This window comes from Siphateles boraxobius, unplaced genomic scaffold, assembly GCF_051911475.1.
Source record: "Siphateles boraxobius isolate OS27281-9 unplaced genomic scaffold, OSU_SipBor_1 130, whole genome shotgun sequence".
In the NCBI taxonomy this organism is placed as follows: domain Eukaryota; kingdom Metazoa; phylum Chordata; class Actinopteri; order Cypriniformes; family Leuciscidae; genus Siphateles; species Siphateles boraxobius.
Genome location: NW_027508734.1, coordinates 10,285,929 through 10,306,953, shown reverse-complemented (window position 1 = coordinate 10,306,953; position 21,025 = coordinate 10,285,929). Strand labels below are relative to the sequence as shown.

Sequence of the window (21,025 nt, the reverse complement as noted above, 5' to 3'; positions counted from 1 at the left end):
ACTAACAAAACATCCTCAACGTCTCATACTGCTGGCTGAACACTCACACACACACACACACACACACACACACACACACACACACACACACACACACACACACACACACACACACACACACACACACACACACACACACACACACACACACACACATTCCTCCTCCACTCTGAATCACAGTGTGTCAAAACGCTGGTGTGGGAGAAAAACACTCGGGGATATTTTGTATCAAAACTTTAAACTTATTGCATCTTTGTAAATACATTCATACGTTATATGGACAATGATGTGTTGGGATTTACTTCTTCAACTCTCTAAAATGTAAGATGATTTTATTTTTGTTTTTAAAAGATTTTTTATAATCATTTATATACTTTTTAAAGAACAGAATGTGTTCAACTTTAGTGTAAGATATTTGTAAATGACTAAAATTTATAACCATTTTAAAGATCAATGTTTTTCAACTCTAGTGTAAAATATGTGAAATTATTAGAAAAACTTTTTCTCACTATACCCATTTATATAGCGTGCTCAGGAATGCCAGGATATCCGGTGTCACACAGACACACATTTAACTCAAAGACTGTCAAAATGCAAGGGGTGTGAGAGGGAATCACTCGGGGAACTTTTCAACTTTTCAACTTTAACCCAATTCTCTGAAACAGTAAGATGATTTTATTTTTGTAAACCCATTCATAACCTGTATGTATCTCTAAAACATGGAGGATGATTTTTATTTTGAAAAAAAATATTTTCTATACTTTTAAAGAATAGAATGTGTTTCAACTTTAGTGTAAGATATTTGTGAATGACTAAATGTACATTTCATTTATATACTTTTAAAGAACAGTATGATTTTTCAACTTTAGTTAGTATGAAAAATATTATATTTCTAAATGTAGGCTACATGTTTTTCAACTTTAGTGTAAGGTATTTGGCATTATTAGAAAAAATATATTTTTCTCACTATACCCATTTATATAGCATACCCAGGAATGCCAGGATATCATGTGTCACACAGACACACATTTAGCTCAAAGACTGTCAAAATGCAAGGAGTGTGAGAGAAACGCACATGGGGGCTTTTTTCACCATAGTGAAACGGTGAGATGATTTTATTTTTTAAATACTTGGATCAGTAAGATATTTATTTTAAAGGAATGAATGTTTTTCAAATCTACTTTAGTGTAAGGTATTTGTAAATGACTAAATGTACATTTCATTTATATACTTTTAAAGAACAGAATGTGTTTCAACTTTAGTTACTGGAAGATATTTTCTCACTATCCCCATTTATATAGCGTGCTCAGGAATGCCAGGATATCGGATGACACGCAAACACTCACAGACAGACGCACACACACACACAGTGCGGAGACTGTCATCTTTAATCCAATTCTTCACCATAGTGAAACGGTAAAATGATTTTACTTTTGTAATTCTAATCTATTCTAATCTATATGCGACATTAGAAAAATTATTTTCTCACCCCGACACGGAGGGGATTTCCCACACCAAGAAGTTATTTCCCCCCGGGGTCAATAGGTCAAAATCAATGGGGCAAAGACAACTGGCAAAGACAACTGGCAACTTCATATATCATACAAAAGTCAATAGGGCAAAGACAACTGTCAACTTGATCGATCGATAGGTCAAAGGTTAATCCCTACATTAAAGGACCTCCGGAACATCCTCCGGAATGTACTGTCAACTTGATCGATCGATAGGTCAAAGGTTAATCCCTAAATTAAGCGACCTCCGGAACAACCCCTCCGGAAGGTCAAAGGTTAATCCCTACATCAAAGGACCTCCGGAACATCCTCCGGAAGGTCAAAGGTTAGCCCCGCCCACCTGTCAATCATAGGGTCATAAATCATTTTGACATAAGCCGAATCGTAATACTACTTACCTTAATTAACTTAATCTGTTTGTTGTATCAGAAAATAGACATGCATTTTTCAGAAATGTGACTATCAATTTTCTTTATAGTAATTTTCTCTTTGTTTAAATATGTCAACTTCTATGGAAGTAAAATAATGCCAAATGTTTTTGAAACAAAAAGCCTTGTACTACTTGAAAAAAAATATGCATTGCATTAACGCTGCTTGTATTTGAATGCATTGTATTTTTAGGGCTTGCATTTTTATGGGCTGAAATTTAGCATGGTTGAATATTTAAGCTGTAAATATTTAAATTCAAAACATTTCAAACACATTTTCATTAGTAAAATTTCAATAATCCATATTCACCTTTCATATTTCACTTCCAAAATATTCACACTGATTAAAAATACAACCTATAATATTCAACAGGCGGTTTTCGGTCCATTTTATTTCGCTTTGCAAATTCGCTTCCACAAATTCAGTGGTTCAAATTCGACAGTAAATTCAACATTGACATCCAGGAACTGCAGGAAAAGCAGTAGATTACCAAGCATAATCTCCATCTGTTGTTAGCACAGTCTATGGCTGTTAGTTGACCTCACCAGCAGGCCGTGCAAGCGCGTGTTGTTGTTGACGAAGACCAGAGCAACAGTTAGAGCAATAAGCCATTCATTCCTAAAAACTCATTTACAACAATGTAGTGTATCTGTGATTATTATGTTTTTTTTTTAAATTCAGTGTCTTCACGATTACTTTTCCTGTGTAGCCTACATGAATCTCTACCGTGAACGAGATTATAATGTTATTCCCCCGATGCGGATGTATAGGCCTACAGATCCAATGTTACATTTGAGTTTGACATATCTATTGGTTGTTTAGTTGCCTAGACCTTATATTGCCGCGATTGTGCTGCATGCAGTAGGCTTCTAGGGTTTCCCTCAATATGTCAGGATTCCCCTGCTGGACATATAAAACGCTTAAGGTAGCTTAAAGCTGAATAACCCAAAAATTTGGGTGAATAATTAAATTTACATTTAATTATTTAGTAGACGCTTTTATCCAAAGCGACTTAAGTTACAGTTAAACTAACAATATAGGACAACAATATTAAAGTGCTATGACCCTTCCCATATTAATAATGTATGGAATATTAACATGTAGTCATACTTCCCCAATAAGGTGCGAGTTTGGTCTTTTTATATCACAGTATTAGTCCATAAAGCTACGTTAAGCGTTTTGTCCTGATGGAAGGGGAATATTTGAGTATGATGAGGTATTGAGGGAAACCGATTATAATCCCCGTTCATGGTAGAAAAGTTGATAACATGTAGCCTAAGGCTACACAGGGAAAGTAACAATGAATGAAGTTAATGAATGAAACATAAAAACAGCTTTTGTGCCTTTATCATATTTTCCGCATATATAATGACCCAGATAATCATCGCAAAAAACGTAATGCATGCTCAATTGTTGTAAATGAGTTGTATAAATGAATGGCTTGCTCTAACTGTTGCTCGGGCTTCGTCAACAACACGCGCTTGCACCCCCTGCTGGTGATGTCGACTAACAGCAGATGGAGATTATGCTCGGTAATCTACTGCTTTTCCTGCAGTTCCTTCCTGGACGTCAACGCTGAATTTACTGTTGAATTTGAATCACTGAATTTGTGGAAGTGAATTTGCAAAGCGAAATAAAATGGACCGAAAATCGCCTGTTGAATATTATAGGTTGTATTTTTAATCAGTTTGAATATTCTGGAAGTGAAATATGAAAGGTGAATATGGATTATTGACATTTTACTAATGAAAATGTGTTTGAAAGGTTTTGAATTTAAATATTCACAACTTAAATATTCAACCATGCTAAATTTTAGCCCATAAAAATGCAAGCCCTAAAAATACAATGGTTACTGTAATACAATGCATATTTTTTTCAAGTAGTACAATTCAACAGGCTTTTTGTTTCAAAAACATTTGGCATTATTTTACTTCCATAAACTTCCCAACTATTTTAAATAGTATGCTAAAATCGAGCTGAGGATGCTCAGCAGCCTGTCAGCAGCGGTGAACTTCAGAACAACTTACACTGTGTTCAAAAACACTTTCCAACCACAGGACATGCTACTCTGCTTTTGCATTACACCCAAGACCCATTTTCATTCAAGAGAGACCATATTCACTGTTCTTTCCATCACATAAGTGTTGTTCATTTTCTTTACACACTTCAAACAAGCACTACACAGGAAGTTGCAGCTCAAAGTCTTAAAGTGAAATAAAGTTTATTCAGCATTAATTGCTTTTAAGTGATGATGAATGTAAACTACGACTGTCAGTCAATCCTCAATCAGTTAATCAGTATTTACCACAGAAATATTGTGCAAATTCTATTAAATATAAATATTCTATTATTTATATACTTGTTTTTAAACGTGTGTGTGTCTGTGTGTGTGTGTGTGTGTGTGTGTGTGTGTGTGTGTGTGTGTGTGTGTGTGTGTGTGTGTGTGTGTGTGTGTGTGTGTGTGTGTGTGTGTGTGTGTGTGTGTGTGTGTGTGTGTGTGTGTGTGTGTGTGGAATCATGTAAATATACTAGTCTTTAGTATAGGGAAGTGTATATAAAGGCAAACCTCTATGTGTTTTTCTCTTTCAGTCTCACTATCAACGAGGGACATAAAACTTGTCTGATGATTTACATGGCACAAACCTGAGATCATCAATGAAATCTGTATGATGTAAGTTTGTTTTGTTTGTTTATTTGATTTTTCATTTATTCATTTTTTATGTTCGCTTTTGTGAACCAGCTTTGTAGACTAACTTTTTAGTGTGAATTTTTGTACGTCAAGCCAGTAACACTAATGAAGCTACTAAAATTGATGCTCTGAAGTTTAGTAACAATTTTCTGAAATGTATTGACTTGGGTTTAATAGCATTTCTGCTATTGGTATTATTATTATAAACATACATTTGAAAATGTTCTCTCTCTCTGTTTTTCAAGATATAGATTTCCATTTCAACCAATCTGCAGCCAATTCTTCAAAATGCTTCATTTTTTCATCCTAATGCTTAATATTCCTCAGTGTAAGTAACTTTGTGAAACTTAGACTTTTTTATGTGCTTAATGAATATTCTTAAAAGAAAATCCACAGCAAACAATACTAAGTATCTTTTCACCCTTTCCTTCTCTTACTGATATTCAGGCAGCTCAGATAACACAGACGTCGTGGCTCAGAATCATCTAAAGATTGTTCAAGCTGGAGACAGTGTTAACTTCGCCTGTATTTTTCCAAACGATTTAAGATCCAGCGTGGTTTGGGTCAGACAAAGAGTCGGAGAGAAACCCCTTCTGATCGCTTCATCATATCAAGCTTTACCTTTCAAATATGAAAATGAATTTGACAAACATAAACGCTTTTTTGTAGCAAAAGACGAGAGCAGTTTTAATCTGATCATCACAAATACAGAAGAATCAGACACTGGAACATACTATTGTGTTACATATGCATTTACATTCATATTTGGGGAAGGAACTGATCTCATTGTTAAAGGTAAGATGAACAATCACAAACTGTTACATGCTGTACATTATGTTTAATTAAATTGAAAAAAAACTGCACTTCATTTATTATTTTCTCTTCTCAGATGGACAGCTGAGCATGGAAAAAGAGCATCAGAGACCTGAGACAGATCCAGATCATCCAGAAGAGTCTGCAGCGGGTCTGCAGTGTGTCGTCGTCACTCAGAGCTGTGCAGGAGAACACAACGTCTACTGGTTCAGACATGAATCTGGAGAATCTCCTCCAGGAATCATTTACACTCAGGAGCGAAGGAACGCTGTGTGTGAGAGGAGATCTGATGGGAACTCAACCACACACAAATGTGTCTACAACCTGCCCAAGAAGAACCTCAGTCACTATGATGCTGGGATTTATTACTGCGCTGTGGCCGCATGTGGAGAGATACTGTTTGGAGAAGGAAAAAAAGTTGATTTGCCAGGTGCCCATTGTTTTTACTCAAAAATAATATCATGTGATGGCTAGTTGATATGTTTTAATTTCATGTTTCATTTCTTTTTTATTATTATTATTACTACAGACAAATGCTTTCAGACACATTGGACAACAGCCGCTTTGATTATAATAATTTTATCTGTGATCATGATTATTATTATGGCTGCACGGTTGTACAAGCACCAGCAAAAAGGTATGCATTATTTAATGTCTTAAAACAGGTTTAAATGTCAGTGCAGTTTTAATATGTACAATGTTTCATTGTTCCTTCAAGATAGGACGCACTACACTCAGCACGGGCAGTTGATGGTAAGCAATCGAAATGCTTTTTTTCTGGAATTATGGAATACAAACATCTTGACAATGAGTTTAATCACTGCTACAAATTTATAGATTACACTAAACTGTATGTTTTTAGGCAATATATTTGACTGAATGATTCATACTTACTGTTCTATGCCAGGCTGACGACGCAGATGCTTTGAATTATACAGCTTTGAGCTTTCAACAAAATCCCTCCACCTCTAGAAGACCCAGGGAAAGAAACTCACAAGATAATTCAATATATACACATGTAAGACACCAATGAGTACGTTTTACTTACACAGTATTCAGAGGTTTCTATTTAGAAGCTATAAAAGTTGTAATATTCCCATGTTAGATACCAAGACCAAAACCTAAAATGATGAGTGTTTAATTAAATCAAATAAATTAACCTTATTTGTCCTGTACATATATGAATTTATCATTTGAATGTGCATCAAATAATGTACTTGATAAATTACTAAAGAAATGAGTGAGTGAGACTGGTTGACTTTCTGTTGAAAATTCTTTCGTTCACACTTTACATTAGGTGTCTTTACTGTGCACTAAGATCAAGTAATCAGTTATTGCACTTATTGAATTCATATTGTATGGCAAAACACTTTTGCTGCTGTTAAGCTGGATACGGGTAAGGTTAGGCACAGGTTTGGTGGTTTATGGGTCGGTTTAAAGGGTCACTCCACCCATTTGCATTAAGAGGTCCATTGTTAGACAACCAGTCATACTATTGAATGGTCGTGCAACATTCTTTCATTTTCCTCCTACAATGACGCAAAAATCGTCATTTGACGTCATTGTAGGAGGAAGTGTAAAAAGGGGGGATTTCTGTACAGACTACAAGCACAAATTCCCACCCTTTCATACCCGCCCATAGGGGGTTGTGCCTAATGCGCTAACAGAGCTATCACAGATCAGTGGGTGGGACTTCACTTGCAGATACTGAAAGCAATATCAGCCATCTTGTTTACAAGCTAAGCTAACAAGCGCTGTGGATATAGGAAGTTACGACAAAATTTCTTTTACATTTCGACTACATATATAACCCACTTTCAATAAAGATTAATGTTGAAATGGGTGGAGTGACCCTTTAAGGGTGAGTTGAGGTGTAAGGGAAGGTCAACATTATATATGTAATTACAGAAATTAGTTATAACTGTAATTACATGCAGGTATTTCATATAAACACAATGTAAAAACATGTATGTACACAATAAGTAATATTAAAGACACTTAATATGAAGTGTGAACTTTATATCTCCACTGAATTAGAGCACATCACAGCTACAAAATGTGCTGAAATTGTGTTAAATCCCTGTCCGTGGTTCTGAAATAACATTCTTGAGTCATATTGCTTTTGTAAAGAAGGTAGCATGTACATTTTCCTTCAATATAATTTTAAATTTAGTAACAGATTGTATTGATAGTTTATCTTGACAGGTCCATGTAGATCATGAGTCAAAACAAGCTCTTTTTTACTTTACACAATGTATATATCGGAAGTATAGTAACTGTGTGTTTTATTATTGTCTTTTACCATAAACAATTATATACTATAATTACTATATATTGTAACAGTATTTTTTTACCTGCGAACAAACAACGATGAGGACAGAGGTTATTGTCTATGTGCAGGTAATGGTTAATATGCATTTAACAGTAAATATTAAGGCAATTTATGTCTTTGTTCTGATTATTCTGAATTGGAATCATTCATATTAAAACTATTACAATTGTGATAACGTTGCTGTATTGAAGTACTAGACTACAATATGTGTCCCATTTGCCTGAATTATTAATATGCTTTTTAATAGGTAGCAGCAAATCTCAGATGGTTCATGATGGTACTTGTTACAAGCATTCAAGCACTTATAAGCCTTTGAAAGTGAAATATGTATATGCAATAATACAGGAAGACAGATATGGTATGACTGACGTGCACACAAGCTCCTTCTGGTGGAGAAATGTAGCAAAAGCTTCCCTGAAGCCATTCAAATAGGCCGTAAGACTTGCTGTGCGATCAGCAGAACGATGACCAGGCCGATGGATTCTGACTCTTAATGTTTTTTGTCCCTTATATCCTAAAAGAAGAAATTCTCCCTTTCACATTGAAGGACCTCAGTATGCACTGTAATGAAAGGATGAAATAAACATACTTTTAGATGTAAACTGCATCTGAGGTAAACTGCATCAAAGATAACAACAACAAACACAATACTACTAGTGCTTCAAACAAATCACTTCCAGATGATATAAAATGTCTGTTTGCTTTCAATAATGTTGCTTTGGATCACAGGATTAAATTATACTATTTCATAATACAAATAATTACAAATAATTTAACTGCTTACAAAAGGCGGATGAAATACTGCACAAAATGAGCAGAGGTTTCAATAAATGGATGAATGAATACATTGATATGGTTTATTTATCAGGATGTTCATGTGACCTGTATATATTTAGTACTTTTCCAACCGCAGAACTGGCGGCTCTGCTCTTACATTACAACCCACACTCCTTCACAGACCACACACACCTTTCTGAGCAGATCTTTTTTTCCATTACATGCATTGTTTTTTTGTTTTGTTTTGCGTCTAAATATAGAGGATGTTCAACAATTGCCAAAATGACAGGGTTTTTTAATAGTGTTGACATTTTATTGTATTTATTTATTTTATTTTGCTTTAGTTCATATAGAAAAGTGAGTGATAATTAATAATATTAACAATTAATAATTTACTGAAAGGCAGAATAATAATGCCAAATAATGAATAATGTTGCATTTATTTGATCCAAATGTTCAATTTTATCTGACTATTTGCTTCCTTATTAAAAGGTACACTATGAATCTTTCGGCACTCTAGCGGTTAAAAACAAAACTGCATGCATTTTGCAGAAGAACATTGTTTGGTTGTGCTTCGGCTCTGAGTAACTGTGTGGATAAATATGTTTATCCACTGTTCATAAAACATTCACTACTAGACTTAAGAGATATAACCTGTTTAGATGGAAAGGATCTCAAGCTGACTAGCTGAAGACGTTACTGTAGTTTTACCCATTAGACACAGTACTGTACTACAACAACCAAAATGAAATGACCCTGCTTTACAATGAACTCTGTTAGAAAGTGACAATTTATCTGTTCAATAAAATACCGTACTCAAGTTACGGAGCAACTTTTCTCTATTTACAGATATGACAAGGCACACAGGTGAGTGACGTATGTACGCATTTCCGCTCAGTCTAAAATATAAACACTTATAATAGACTTCCCATAGTAAGACAAAAACACATATTTGTGATGTATTGATTTATTATATCAATTTTGTTAATTTTTAACAAATAAAAGTTACATAGTGGCCACATGGCCCAAAATCTTCTTTTAGTTTGATTAAATATTATTCTCAGTGTGATATTTTGCTGCTAAACATAAGCAGACACACACAAAACATTTCAGGGGTTGAAAGGTCATTGCACTGGTTCTGGTCTTAGCCTATAGTTCTGCTCATGAATGTATGTCGTTGCACAATAGTGTTGCAGGATCCTTTAGCTGTGGTCAAAGTGTGAAAGCAGGAAGTAAGAAAACGCAAACTTCAGATGTTGTCACAACTAACTGTTGGAAGAAAAAAAAAGTTTCCACAAAAAACCTTGCAGAAATTCTGTATTTGTCAACGTTACAGATACAGCTTCTTCTGATGAAAAGCAACAAACAAACAAACATCTCTTTCCAACAATGGATGCTATGCCACACATTTAAATAAACATACTGTAATTTCTTTGTTGTGTTATTATGTTAATTTGTGCCAATAAACATTCATACCATTGGTAGATGTTGCATTCATATTACATATTATAAATGTGTCAATTTGGAAAACTATAGATGTGGTCAACATGACCATGAACACATCACTAACATTAAGGTGAATCAGCCAATAGAATCATGTACAGTCATGTACATATGTGTTTTTTCTTTAGTACAGGGAGGTACAGTATATAAAGCTGAATCTCTCTCTGTCTTCTCTTTCGGACTGTGTTGAGGAGGAAGATAAAACCTGTCATCAGCTCTACATGAAAACCAACATTAATCTTTAATGAAGTCTGTAAGTTAAGATTAAAAAAACTCTTTTATTTCATTCTTTTTTTATGCAGTTGTTACATTTTTCTAATAACTTTGAACTGCGTTGATTTGTTTGGAAAAGCGCTATATAAATCAATTTTGATTTACAGATTGATTTTTGAGTGATTTATTTTTTTAAATTAATCCGCTTTCCAAAGCAAGCATATCCATTAATATGCAACATTTGGTCTTGCATTAAACATTTTGTTTAAAAAATATTCTAATTCACACAATGTTGAACTGTCTTGTCAGTTAACCTAACAATATAATAACATCTAAATGAACTGGTTTTATTCAAGAAGAAAACTGCTACTACTAGTTTTAATGAACAATGAATAATGTGAAGTAAATGTTTTAGTTTTCCTCAGGTTATCTATTTGAGGTATAATTTTGCTGATTGAAATGTACAACTCCACTGTTTTCTTTATTATTCTTTTTCTTTTTCTTAGAAGATTCACTGTAGATCAGTCTGTTGGGAACTATCTCCTAAAAATGATTCATCATTTTTTCATTTTATTGCTTTGCCTTTCAAAATGTAAGTAATTTTTTTTTTTTTTTTTTTTTTTTTTTTTTTTTTTTGCTCTGCATAATAAAGCAAATCAAGCAAGCATTACTAATCATATTCTCACATTCATTTTTAACTTTTAGGCAGCTCAGATAACACAGAACTCGTGGCTCAGAATCGTCTGAAGATTGTTCAAGCTGGAGACAGTGTTAACTTCGCATGTATTTTTTCAGAAGAGTCAAGAAACATTGTTTGGGTCAAACAAAGAGTCGGAGAGAAACCCCTTCCAATTGTTTCATCATATCAAGCTTTACCTGCCGTCTTTGAAAATGGCTTTGACAAACATAAACGCTTTTTTGTAGCAAAAGACAAGAGCAGTTTTAATCTGAGCATCACAAATGCAGAAGAATCAGACACTGGAACATACTATTGTATTAAATATATATATATTAGTTTTTATTTTGGTGAAGGCACTGATCTCATTGTTAAAGGTAAGTAGACTATTCACTTTAATGTTACTGTGCTACATGCACATTGTGTCTGGTCAAACAAGCATTATATTATAGTTGTTTCTTCTCAGATGGACAGCTGAGCATGGACTCAGAGCATCAGAGACCTGAGACAGATCCAGATCATCCAGAAGAGTCTGCAGCGGGTCTGCAGTGTGTCGTCGTCACTCAGAGCTGTGCAGGAGAACACAACGTCTACTGGTTCAGACATGAATCTGGAGAATCTCCTCCAGGAATCATTTACACTCAGGAGCGCAGGAACGCTGTGTGTGAGAGGAGATCTGATGGGAACTCAACCACACACAAATGTGTCTACAACCTGCCCAAGAAGAACCTCAGTCACTATGATGCTGGGATTTATTACTGCGCTGTGGCCACATGTGGAGAGATACTGTTTGGAGAAGGAAGAAAAGTTGATTTGCCAGGGACAGGTATCCACTGAATTTGCTACAGAAAATCTAAATCTCAAGGTGTTGTTGCATCACTAATATCTTTTAAAAAGAAGTTATTTTTCATATCTGCAGATACATGGAGTACAATTGCCCTAGTTCTAGCAGCTTCAAACTGTTTATCAGTGATTGTGATCATAATTCTGGGTGCACAGTTGTACAAGCATCGACGAAAAGGTAGGAATTACTGCATAACACTTCTCTAATATGTAAGTCTGAACAGTCAAATCAACATCCTTCAATAACATGTGTTCCAATTCTTATTGCATTTCAAGATGGGACTCAGAACATTCAGAATAGTCACTTAATGGTAAGCAGTTTAATATTTCATGTGCTTTTATGCCATATGTTGCATATATAATTCACTTTAAATGTCTTCACAGGCAATTTATTTGACTGAATAAATCAAAATTGCTGTTCTAGGATGAAGACAGAGATGCTTTGAATTATGCAGCGTTGAGCTTTCAACAAAAGCCCTCCACTTCAAGAAGACCCAGGGGAAAACACATCAGATAATTCAATATGTGCACATGCAAGGAATCAATACAATTTACTGAAAAATAAATGATCTATTGTTAAAAAAAAACTACTCTTAATGGCGCTCTTGATGTGCTTTAATTGATTAAACCAATAGATATGTTAAGCTCTTAATTACGCTCAAGCTTTAAACATTATTATATGCCAAGTTGTATCTAAAATGATCTGTCAAATTAAATGAACAGTTTGAAAATAATGTAATTTAAAGAAACCTTCATGGAAGCCTGTTCTGTGGATGTGTGCATCAACATTTTTCATTTTTGACCAACTCATGCTAACATACAGCATATTGATTGGTGGGGCATCAATTTTAGATGGACTGATGTTGAAAAAGTCTGAGGTTGAGAAGCAGTAAAGAAGCAGAATTCCCTGTCCGTGGTACTTAAATTATATGTGACAATTGTGTCCATTTTACTCATGCTGACTCTCGCTTTTAATAAATTAGTTAAACTACATTAGTAAGTAGTAGATAATTTGAAATGTTAATCAATCATATCTAGGATTGGATAGCATTAGTCTACATAGGCCTACCTGAAAAAATGTGACGCTGATTTATTTTTGATAAATGGCTCAAGATGTCCCTCTAGCAGACACATGTGGAAAAAATCTCCACCATGAGACCAGTAAAATAAACTGTGTGAGGCTTTAGTACATTAGACTGTAGATATTCAGAAATCACACGTTGCTTAATGTAGCACTTCTGGGCGTACTATTCTAGGTTTAGGGATTGTTTCTGTCTCTTTCTGGACAAAAGTGTGTCCTACCACAGCTAAACACTTTTAAGTTTAATGAAACTTTCGGTAACACTTTACAATACGGGTGCACCTATATGCATTAGTTCATACTTAACTAATGCACAGATAATCATGAGTTAATGTATGACTCATGAAGAACTAAACCATTAATTAATTATTACTGCATCAGCAACTAATAAAGAGTCTATATGATTAATAGATTAAGTAATAAATGAATTGCTATTAATTAAACGTGTCATCATGTATTAATTCCTTAATAACATATTTTATTAACTAATAGTGAATTAATGTGTTAATTACCACAATTAGTCAAAGCTATGCACTTCAACTTCCAGTTGTCTGCTTTAATTAATCATTAGCTAATGATTTGCAAATCTATCCTTATGTTATGACTTTACTTGTTGAGGCACATTACTATTAACTAATTGTTAAGTAATATGTAATTTTGGTTTTGACATCCACACTATGGATTTCAATTTCTATATGTTTTATATGTACTGTAATATTGGTAATTGTTTATAGTGTCAGGATAAACTGTTACTATTTATATATGTTTTTGTCACCCCACAGTAAGCATCGATAGGCTTTTTTTCCCCTCTACCAGTGTAAGGTGAAGTTAACCGCCTGTGAATGATGTGCGTGTGGTTTTAATTCACATGAAGGTGTTAAAACACACTGGGTCAGTCCTGTGTTTGGAAAAATGCTTAAACCACACTCTGCATAATCATGCAAAAGTGTGCATACCAAGGAGGTGCACAAAAACATCTGTGCACACAAACTAAACCTCTCTATTAAGTTATTTAATATGGGCAACTCTTTGTAACTAACTCTTTGTAAGTAAATTAGCTGCAGTGTGCGCTCTATATAAACATATTTGGAAAATTACTTACAGATCTTTTTTTTTTAAATGAACCTAAAACAATTGAAAAAAATATATATATACGTGTGTGTGTGTGTGTGTGTGTGTGTGTGTGTGTGTGTGTGTGTGTGTGTGTGTGTGTGTGTGTGTGTGTGTGTGTGTGTGTGTGTGTGTACTGTGTGTGTGTGTGTGTGTACTGTGTGTGTATACTGTATATATGTATAATGTATTTATTTAATGTTCACAGTTATTTTAAAATGTTAATGTTTCTCCGCTGATGTTCACCATGGCAGTTCTCTGTCTGTACTGAGCAGCTTCTTCCTGTCAGTCACTCTACAGGAAATGTTGTACTTCTGACTGAAGCTGTGATTAACGTCACATGTTCTCATATGGACAAATGCTGATGATTTGCCAAATCTGACAAATGACTTTAAGGAGGAGTCTGTGCTTTGTGATATTAATGGCCTAAAGCTCAAAACTTACTGTATCAGAGCATTTCGGGGGCATAAATATGTAAAAAACTCCAGTGCAATAAAAACACCTCCAACTTTTTTTTAGATTGTAATTTTATGCTCCTTGTGTCTCGACCAAGTTGGTGGTCTCAAAGTATGTTTTATGATCTTTTATCAACTATGACAATTTTATATATTGTTTGAAATTAGATATTTTGAAATTTATTACAGCTTTCAAATGCCAAAAAATATTGAAAAACATACCATTATCTTCTGAAGTCAAGAAATTGCTTTGTGTGAAGAAGAGGTCCAGATTTATGATTACTCACAGAAAATCTTTACAATTTTTCCCATTTCTTTGATTGGAACGCTGAAGTAAATTACAGCTGATTTCACTTCTACAGACACACATGGAAGACCATAGGAAGTATTATTTTGCACATCTGCATTTCCAAAACAGAAAAAGAACAGAAAAATGGATTGCGGCAGACAGAAGAGAGAAAAATGTACAGTATGTTGTATTAGAAATCCAATGTTTACAAAAAACATGTATAGTGTTATAAAAGTGTACATTACACACACACACACACACACACACATTACAACCCCAAATCAGAAAAAGTTGGTACATTTTGTAAAGTGCAATAAAATAAAGAATCTGTTATTTGCTCATTCTTTTTAATCTTTTTTTAACTGACAAAAGTACGAAGAAAAGTTTTCCAATGTTTTCACTGACCAACATAATTGTATTTTGTAAATATTAACAAATTATGATTTTGATGGCTGCAACACAACCCAAAAAAGTTGGGACAGAGACATGTTTACCACTGCGTCACTTCACCTTTCCTTTTAATTACACTTTTTAATCATTTGGGAGTTGAGTATACTAATTGTGGGAGTTTTGCTAGTGGAATATTTGCCCAATCGTGTCTGATACAAGACAGCCGCTCAACAGTCTGTGGTCATCGTTGCCTGATTCTCCTTTTCATGATGGGTCATACATTTTCCATAAGAGACATATCTGGACTGCAGTAAGGCAGGAGGCACATCCCTTCTATGGTGCAGAGTGTCTAGAAACCACTCAGTTTTAGCACGTGCAGAATGACTCCTGGCATTGTCTTGCTTCCCTGGAAAGATGTCATCTTGATGGCAGTTTATGTCTCTGTACAATCCAAATACATAACTCCATGTCAATGGTACCTTCACAATAATGCAAATTACCCATACCGTTTGCAATGATGAACCGCAATACCAGGACAGATCTTTGCTTTTGCACCTGTCGCTGGTGAAAGCTGGTTGGTCCCTTTCGTCTTTGGGACTGAGAACTCGATATTCTATTTTCTCCCAAAAACAAGCTGAAACATGGACTCATCTGACCACAGCACACATTCCCACTGTCTTCTAGACCATCTGAGATGAGCTCAGGCCCAGAGAACTCGCCGGTATCTCCACATAGAACTGATGTAAAGCTTTCTCCTTGCGTAACAGAGATTCAAGTGGCATTTCTTGATGCAAGGTCAGACTGTGTTCAGTGAAAATGGTTTTCCAAATTACTCCTGAGCACATGTTGGCTGTATTTGACAGAGTAGCATGATGGTATCGTGTGAAATGCCATCTGAGGGCTCAAAGGTCATGCACATTCAACAGAGGTCTACTGGCTTACCCAACACAGACTGAGATTTCTCTGGATTCCCTGAATCTTGTGACAATATTATGTATGGAAGATGATGAAAGGCATAAATGCTTTGCCATCTTGCATTGAGAAATGGGATTTTTTAATTGTTTGACAATTCTCTCAAGATATTTGGCACAAAGTGATGAGCCATGATCCATCTTTGCTTAAAAAGACTGAGAAGCACTTTTACACCCAAACACGATACCCTCAACTATTACCAATTCACCTGCTCATTGTGGACTGTTTCAAAATAGTTGGATAATCTAATTTGGATAATCTTTTCACTTTTATTTGGTCTCTGTCCCAACTTTTTCGGGGTGTGTTGCAGCCATCAAAATCAAAATTTGTTCATATTTACAAAATACAATTATGTTGGTCAGTAAAAACATTGGAAAACGTTTCTTTGTACTTTTGTCAGCTAATAAAAGGTTAAATAGAATGAACAAATCACAGATTCTTGATTTTATTGCATTTTACAAAATGTCCCAACTTTTTCTGATTTGGGGTTGTATATGTCCGGCTGCCACGAGTGATGAAGGAAGTCACAGGGTTTGACCATCAGGGAACTCTACTGGAGTAATATAAGCACATGTATTTGCGCAATAAGCCGACACTAAGCTGGGGCCTCTCTGCATTTTTCGGGCAAGTCCGGGGGTCTTCTCGGTGAGAAGAACACCACTCGACAATCAGGTTCCACTTCAAGGTGTAAGTGTGTCTCGTAGATGGTGCTTACGCCGAAGTGATGGTGTTCACTACCTCCTGGGGTTAGTCACCTAGAACCTCCGCGTCCCGTCCCGAGACCAGACATAAGGGGTTCCAGTTGTAGGTCCAATAGGGTGCCCCGTCTCTGAGAAAGCAGGTCCATCCTCAGAGGAATGCGCCAGGGAGGGGCTGACCTGACCTCGTCTTCCCTGACTTTGCACAGTGTCTGTGCGAGAAGACTCACTGGGCGAAATGCATATTTGCGTAAACCCCGGGGCCAGCTGTGTTCCAGTGCATCCAAGTGTCCCCTCGGCCAGGGAGTAAAACAGCTAGCAATAAGCCTCTCCAGATGCATTCTGCATTCTCCTGGAAGCGCAGGTTGTCGTGAGAGCTCGTCGGTTGCACGATTGAGCACTCCTGGGATGTGAATGGCATTAAGCGACCTCAGATGTTTCTGACTCAAAAGGAGGAAATGGCGGGTAATTTGTGACATGCGACGGGAGCGTAGACCACCTCGGGGCAGTCATGGCCTAATGGTAACAGAGTTGGACTGGTGACCCAAAGGTTGACCGGCAGGAATATGACTGAGGTGTCCTTGAGCAAGGCACCTAACCCCCAATCGCTCCCCGGGCGCCACTCAAGGCTGCCCGCTGCTCCGGGTGTGTGTATCCACGTTTGCAGTGTGTGTGTGTGTGTTCACTACTCACTACTCTGCTCCTAATGTGTGTGCACTTACTTGGATGGGTTAAATGCAGAGGTCAAATTCCAAGTATGGGTTAGGCCATCACGTGTCACTTTCACTTTCACTTTCACTTTCACCTTGTCAGTTGATGTACGCAACGGCCGCAGTGCTGTCCGTATGGACCAACCCGTGTTTGCCCTGTAGCGGGCCTTTTAGGCGGCCCAGTGCAAGATGTACTGCTAGCAACTAGAGGCAGTTGATGTGCCAATGCTTTGCTCCCCAGCTAGTTGTAGAGGCATCCGTGGAGACAATATCATGCCTGGACACTTGTTCTAGGGACATTCGCCCATCTCTGGACTCGGCCGTGAAGCTAGTGCTGAAGCGGCCTCATATGAAGCAAACCGAGCTGCATCACTGCGTTTTCGGCGGCCATATGCCCCAAGAGCCTCTGAAATAACTTCAGTGGGGCCGCTGTCATGTTTTTGAACGGATTCAAGCAGTTCAACACTGACCGACCGCCTCACCTTAGCGTGGTTTAAGCCCAGGTATCTGAGGCAACGATCGAGACCTTCAGCCAGTGCCAGGTAACGACCGCATCCATAAACACACGGGGGGATTGACATCTTTAAAAAGATGCAATGTCACACCCGTGTAAGCTGTTTTAGGAAAATTAGCTCTCTCAGGTGCTGTAACGCACAGGGGAAATAGCTACTGCATGACAAGCATGAATTTAGTACAACCTGCTGTGTGCACTCACTCTTTAAAGAGCTGTAAAAAAACAGTTGTTTTTTAAATCTCTTTATGAGACCACGACCACTGCTGAAGCGTCGTCACACCAACTTCAGAGGCTTCTTTGCAAAAAAAAACAGGAGGCTCGAAGAACACTCTCTCAATGTAGATTGCAGAGTATAAACAGTAGAAGCGAAAAGCTGATATGCGCTGCACCTCCTGCTCATTTCTACCCACACTGGGGGACGGAGATGCAAATCTTGCATGCCAATGTGTATTGGCTTGTTTACTTACACTCGAAGTAGTTTGGTCCCTCTAGCGAGATTCACGATTCAGTCCGACGTGGCTTCAAACGTCACCAAATGAAGAGGAACATGGCAGCACAGCTTAGGTGTGCAAAGTTGCATCTGAACAAACCACAAGACTTCTGGAACAATGTCCTTTGGTCAGAGGAGACCAAAGTGGAGATGTTTGGCCATGATACAAAGAGCCACGTTTGGCGAAAACCAAACACAGCATATCAGCACAAACACCTCATACCAACAGTCAACACTGTGGTGAAAGGGTTAATGATTTGGGCTTGTTTTGCAGCCACAGGACAGGGGCACCTTGCAGTCTTCTTTGAGTCGACCACAAACTCTGGATACCAAAGTATTCTAGAGTCAAATGTGAGGCCTTCTCTCCAACATGAAAAGCTTGGCCAAAATTGGCTCATGCAACAGGACAATGATCCCAGGAACACCGGCATTTCTACAACAGAATGGCTGAAATAGAAAAGAATCAAGGTGTTGCACTGTCCCAGTCAAAGCCCAGACCTCAACCCGATTGAAATGCTGTGGCCAGACCATAAGAGAGCTGTGCATAAACAAATATCCACAAACCTCAATGATCTGAAGCAACGTTGTAAGAGGAGCGAGCCACAATTCCTCCACAACGATGTAAGAGACTGATTAAGTCATATAGAAAATGATTACTTCAAATTATTGCTGCTAAAGGTGGTTCTACAAGCTATTGAATCATAGGGTGTACTTAGTTTGTCACACATGGCTTCTCCATTTTGGCTTTATTTTAGTTATATGAATAATGAAACGATGTAATATGGCATGTGTTGTTGTTCATCTGAGGTTGTATTTAACTAACAACTAGATGATTTTATTTAAATAATGTCCTAATAGGTAAATCCATAGAATTCAAAACGGTGTTCTTTCTTTTCCACTTTTAAATAAGTTGCATTTGTTAGGTGATTGTTTATAATACCAGAGTATGTCCAAATACACTTCTACAATACAGTACAAAATAGAATGCAAATGAAAATGCCTGTTCGAAGGTTTGTTTTAAGCATTAACATCTTGTAATGTCTATGTAATGTCTATTGTTGATATTCACTATACCTTACTCAATGATGACACTCAATAAAACAACCACATAGTAGATGACTGTTGCTATTGAGAAGGACATTAGTGTCTGCACAATTTGTGTGTGCTTTAGATGAAAGTCCTGCTAGTTTGTTACATGTGATGTTTTTTTCTTTCTTTCTTTTTGTTTTTCACACTTCCGAGGCACTTGTAGGGGGTGGCGTCAGTCTTTTGAGCAGGTCATTTTCGTTGCAAAGAGCTTTGTTAATATACATAGATGAAAATAAATTCATTTAGTCAACCAGTTAAAGGAAGAAGAGAAGATTTATTGCAGCAACTTGTTTCTACAGTACACAACAACGTGATCTTTTAAATACGTTCCACAAACATATTTAACCTTTAGAAGGCTTAAGGAATAAAACTGGCTGAACACAAGTTTGACTTTCACCTCATCTATCATGCATTTAGCAGTTATTTGAAAGAAGTCCATTTCTACACTGTAAAAATGAATACGAATGAATACGCTAAATCTAATCAATAAAATTGAGGCAACAGATTACAAGCAATATTATTAATTAAATTTAACAAATTAGAATTGAGTAATAATTAACCAAATTAATTCCTTAAAAGTTAACCATTTAAAATGAGTAAAATTTACACATTTTCTTAAACAAAAATATCGGAATAACAGACTGACGTCAAAGATGAATTAAGAACACTTTTTTTTTGAAGATTGAACATTTGAAGACACCTGATGTTAACAAGCCGAATCACTGAAGGAGAAAACCGTAATTGGTATGTTACCATTATGGAGATTAGTGTTTGCTTAAGTTGGGGTCTTGACTCTTAAATCATTGACTTTAGATTTTATTTGGTTGTTGTACTTCAGTTATGACAGTCAGATGAACAAATAGAAAAGGTTATCTGATGGTATTGGTTGTGTTTTAACATAATCATTATTTCACAATCGTTTGACCTGAGTCACTGAGCTCATATAGAGTCCTATTTCTCAGTTAAGTTTACTTTATATTTAAAAGTAAATAATTATAGGAGCCCTGTCCTTGCACAGCTTCATATTTTTAGCGTTTTCAATGAGACCAAATCAATAATAAGACATTTTTAAAGGTACTTTATGTTGGCACACACAGAAATCAAGAATTAGCGTATAAATCTCAACAATGGTGACAAACAGATCAACTCTGAACACAAGCTCATTATTTATTCATGCAGCAATGCATGATGGGAGCCGTGAATGAGTTTTGATTGGTGGCATGCAGAATGCACTGCAACATGCTTTATAATTGTCACGATTGTTGAGATTCACAGGCTGATTCTTGATGTCTGTGTGTCTAAAAACTACAAAAAAAAATTGTATTTGAGATATGTTAAAAAAAATTCTTAGGATTACATTGTAAAGGTTACAAATATTATGCTGTACAAGGACAGTGCTTCTATAATTAATAAAGTAAACCTAAATTGGGCTCTATATGAG

At 36.3% G+C, this 21,025-nt stretch overlaps 2 protein-coding genes across 4 annotated transcripts; both read left to right on the top strand.

Annotated features, from left to right (window-relative positions):
• The first annotated feature begins 4,489 nt into the window (after positions 1-4,489).
• On the top strand, positions 4,490-6,679 carry LOC143737096 (uncharacterized). 2 transcript variants are annotated; one of them, XM_077228048.1, is made up of 7 exons: positions 4,490-4,611; positions 4,875-4,957; positions 5,077-5,424; positions 5,519-5,872; positions 5,972-6,079; positions 6,161-6,195; positions 6,350-6,679. In XM_077228048.1, the coding sequence occupies exons 1-7, from the start codon at positions 4,607-4,609 to the stop codon at positions 6,473-6,475; spliced, it is 1,059 nt and encodes a 352-aa protein (XP_077084163.1). In that variant the 5' UTR covers positions 4,490-4,606; the 3' UTR covers positions 6,476-6,679. The 2 variants fall into 2 exon arrangements, with proteins under 2 accessions (XP_077084163.1, XP_077084164.1); XM_077228049.1 differs by having other exon boundaries at positions 6,165-6,195; positions 6,350-6,473.
• A 3,514-nt stretch (positions 6,680-10,193) lies between these two features.
• On the top strand, positions 10,194-14,488 carry LOC143736554 (immunoglobulin kappa light chain-like). 2 transcript variants are annotated; one of them, XM_077227248.1, is made up of 7 exons: positions 10,194-10,307; positions 10,774-10,859; positions 10,973-11,320; positions 11,410-11,769; positions 11,863-11,964; positions 12,063-12,097; positions 12,211-14,488. In XM_077227248.1, the coding sequence occupies exons 2-7, from the start codon at positions 10,817-10,819 to the stop codon at positions 12,301-12,303; spliced, it is 981 nt and encodes a 326-aa protein (XP_077083363.1). In that variant the 5' UTR covers positions 10,194-10,307; positions 10,774-10,816; the 3' UTR covers positions 12,304-14,488. The 2 variants fall into 2 exon arrangements, with proteins under 2 accessions (XP_077083363.1, XP_077083362.1); XM_077227247.1 differs by lacking the exon at positions 10,194-10,307 and having other exon boundaries at positions 10,782-10,859; positions 11,410-11,776; positions 11,867-11,964; positions 12,211-12,335.
• Positions 14,489-21,025: the final 6,537 nt, after the last annotated feature.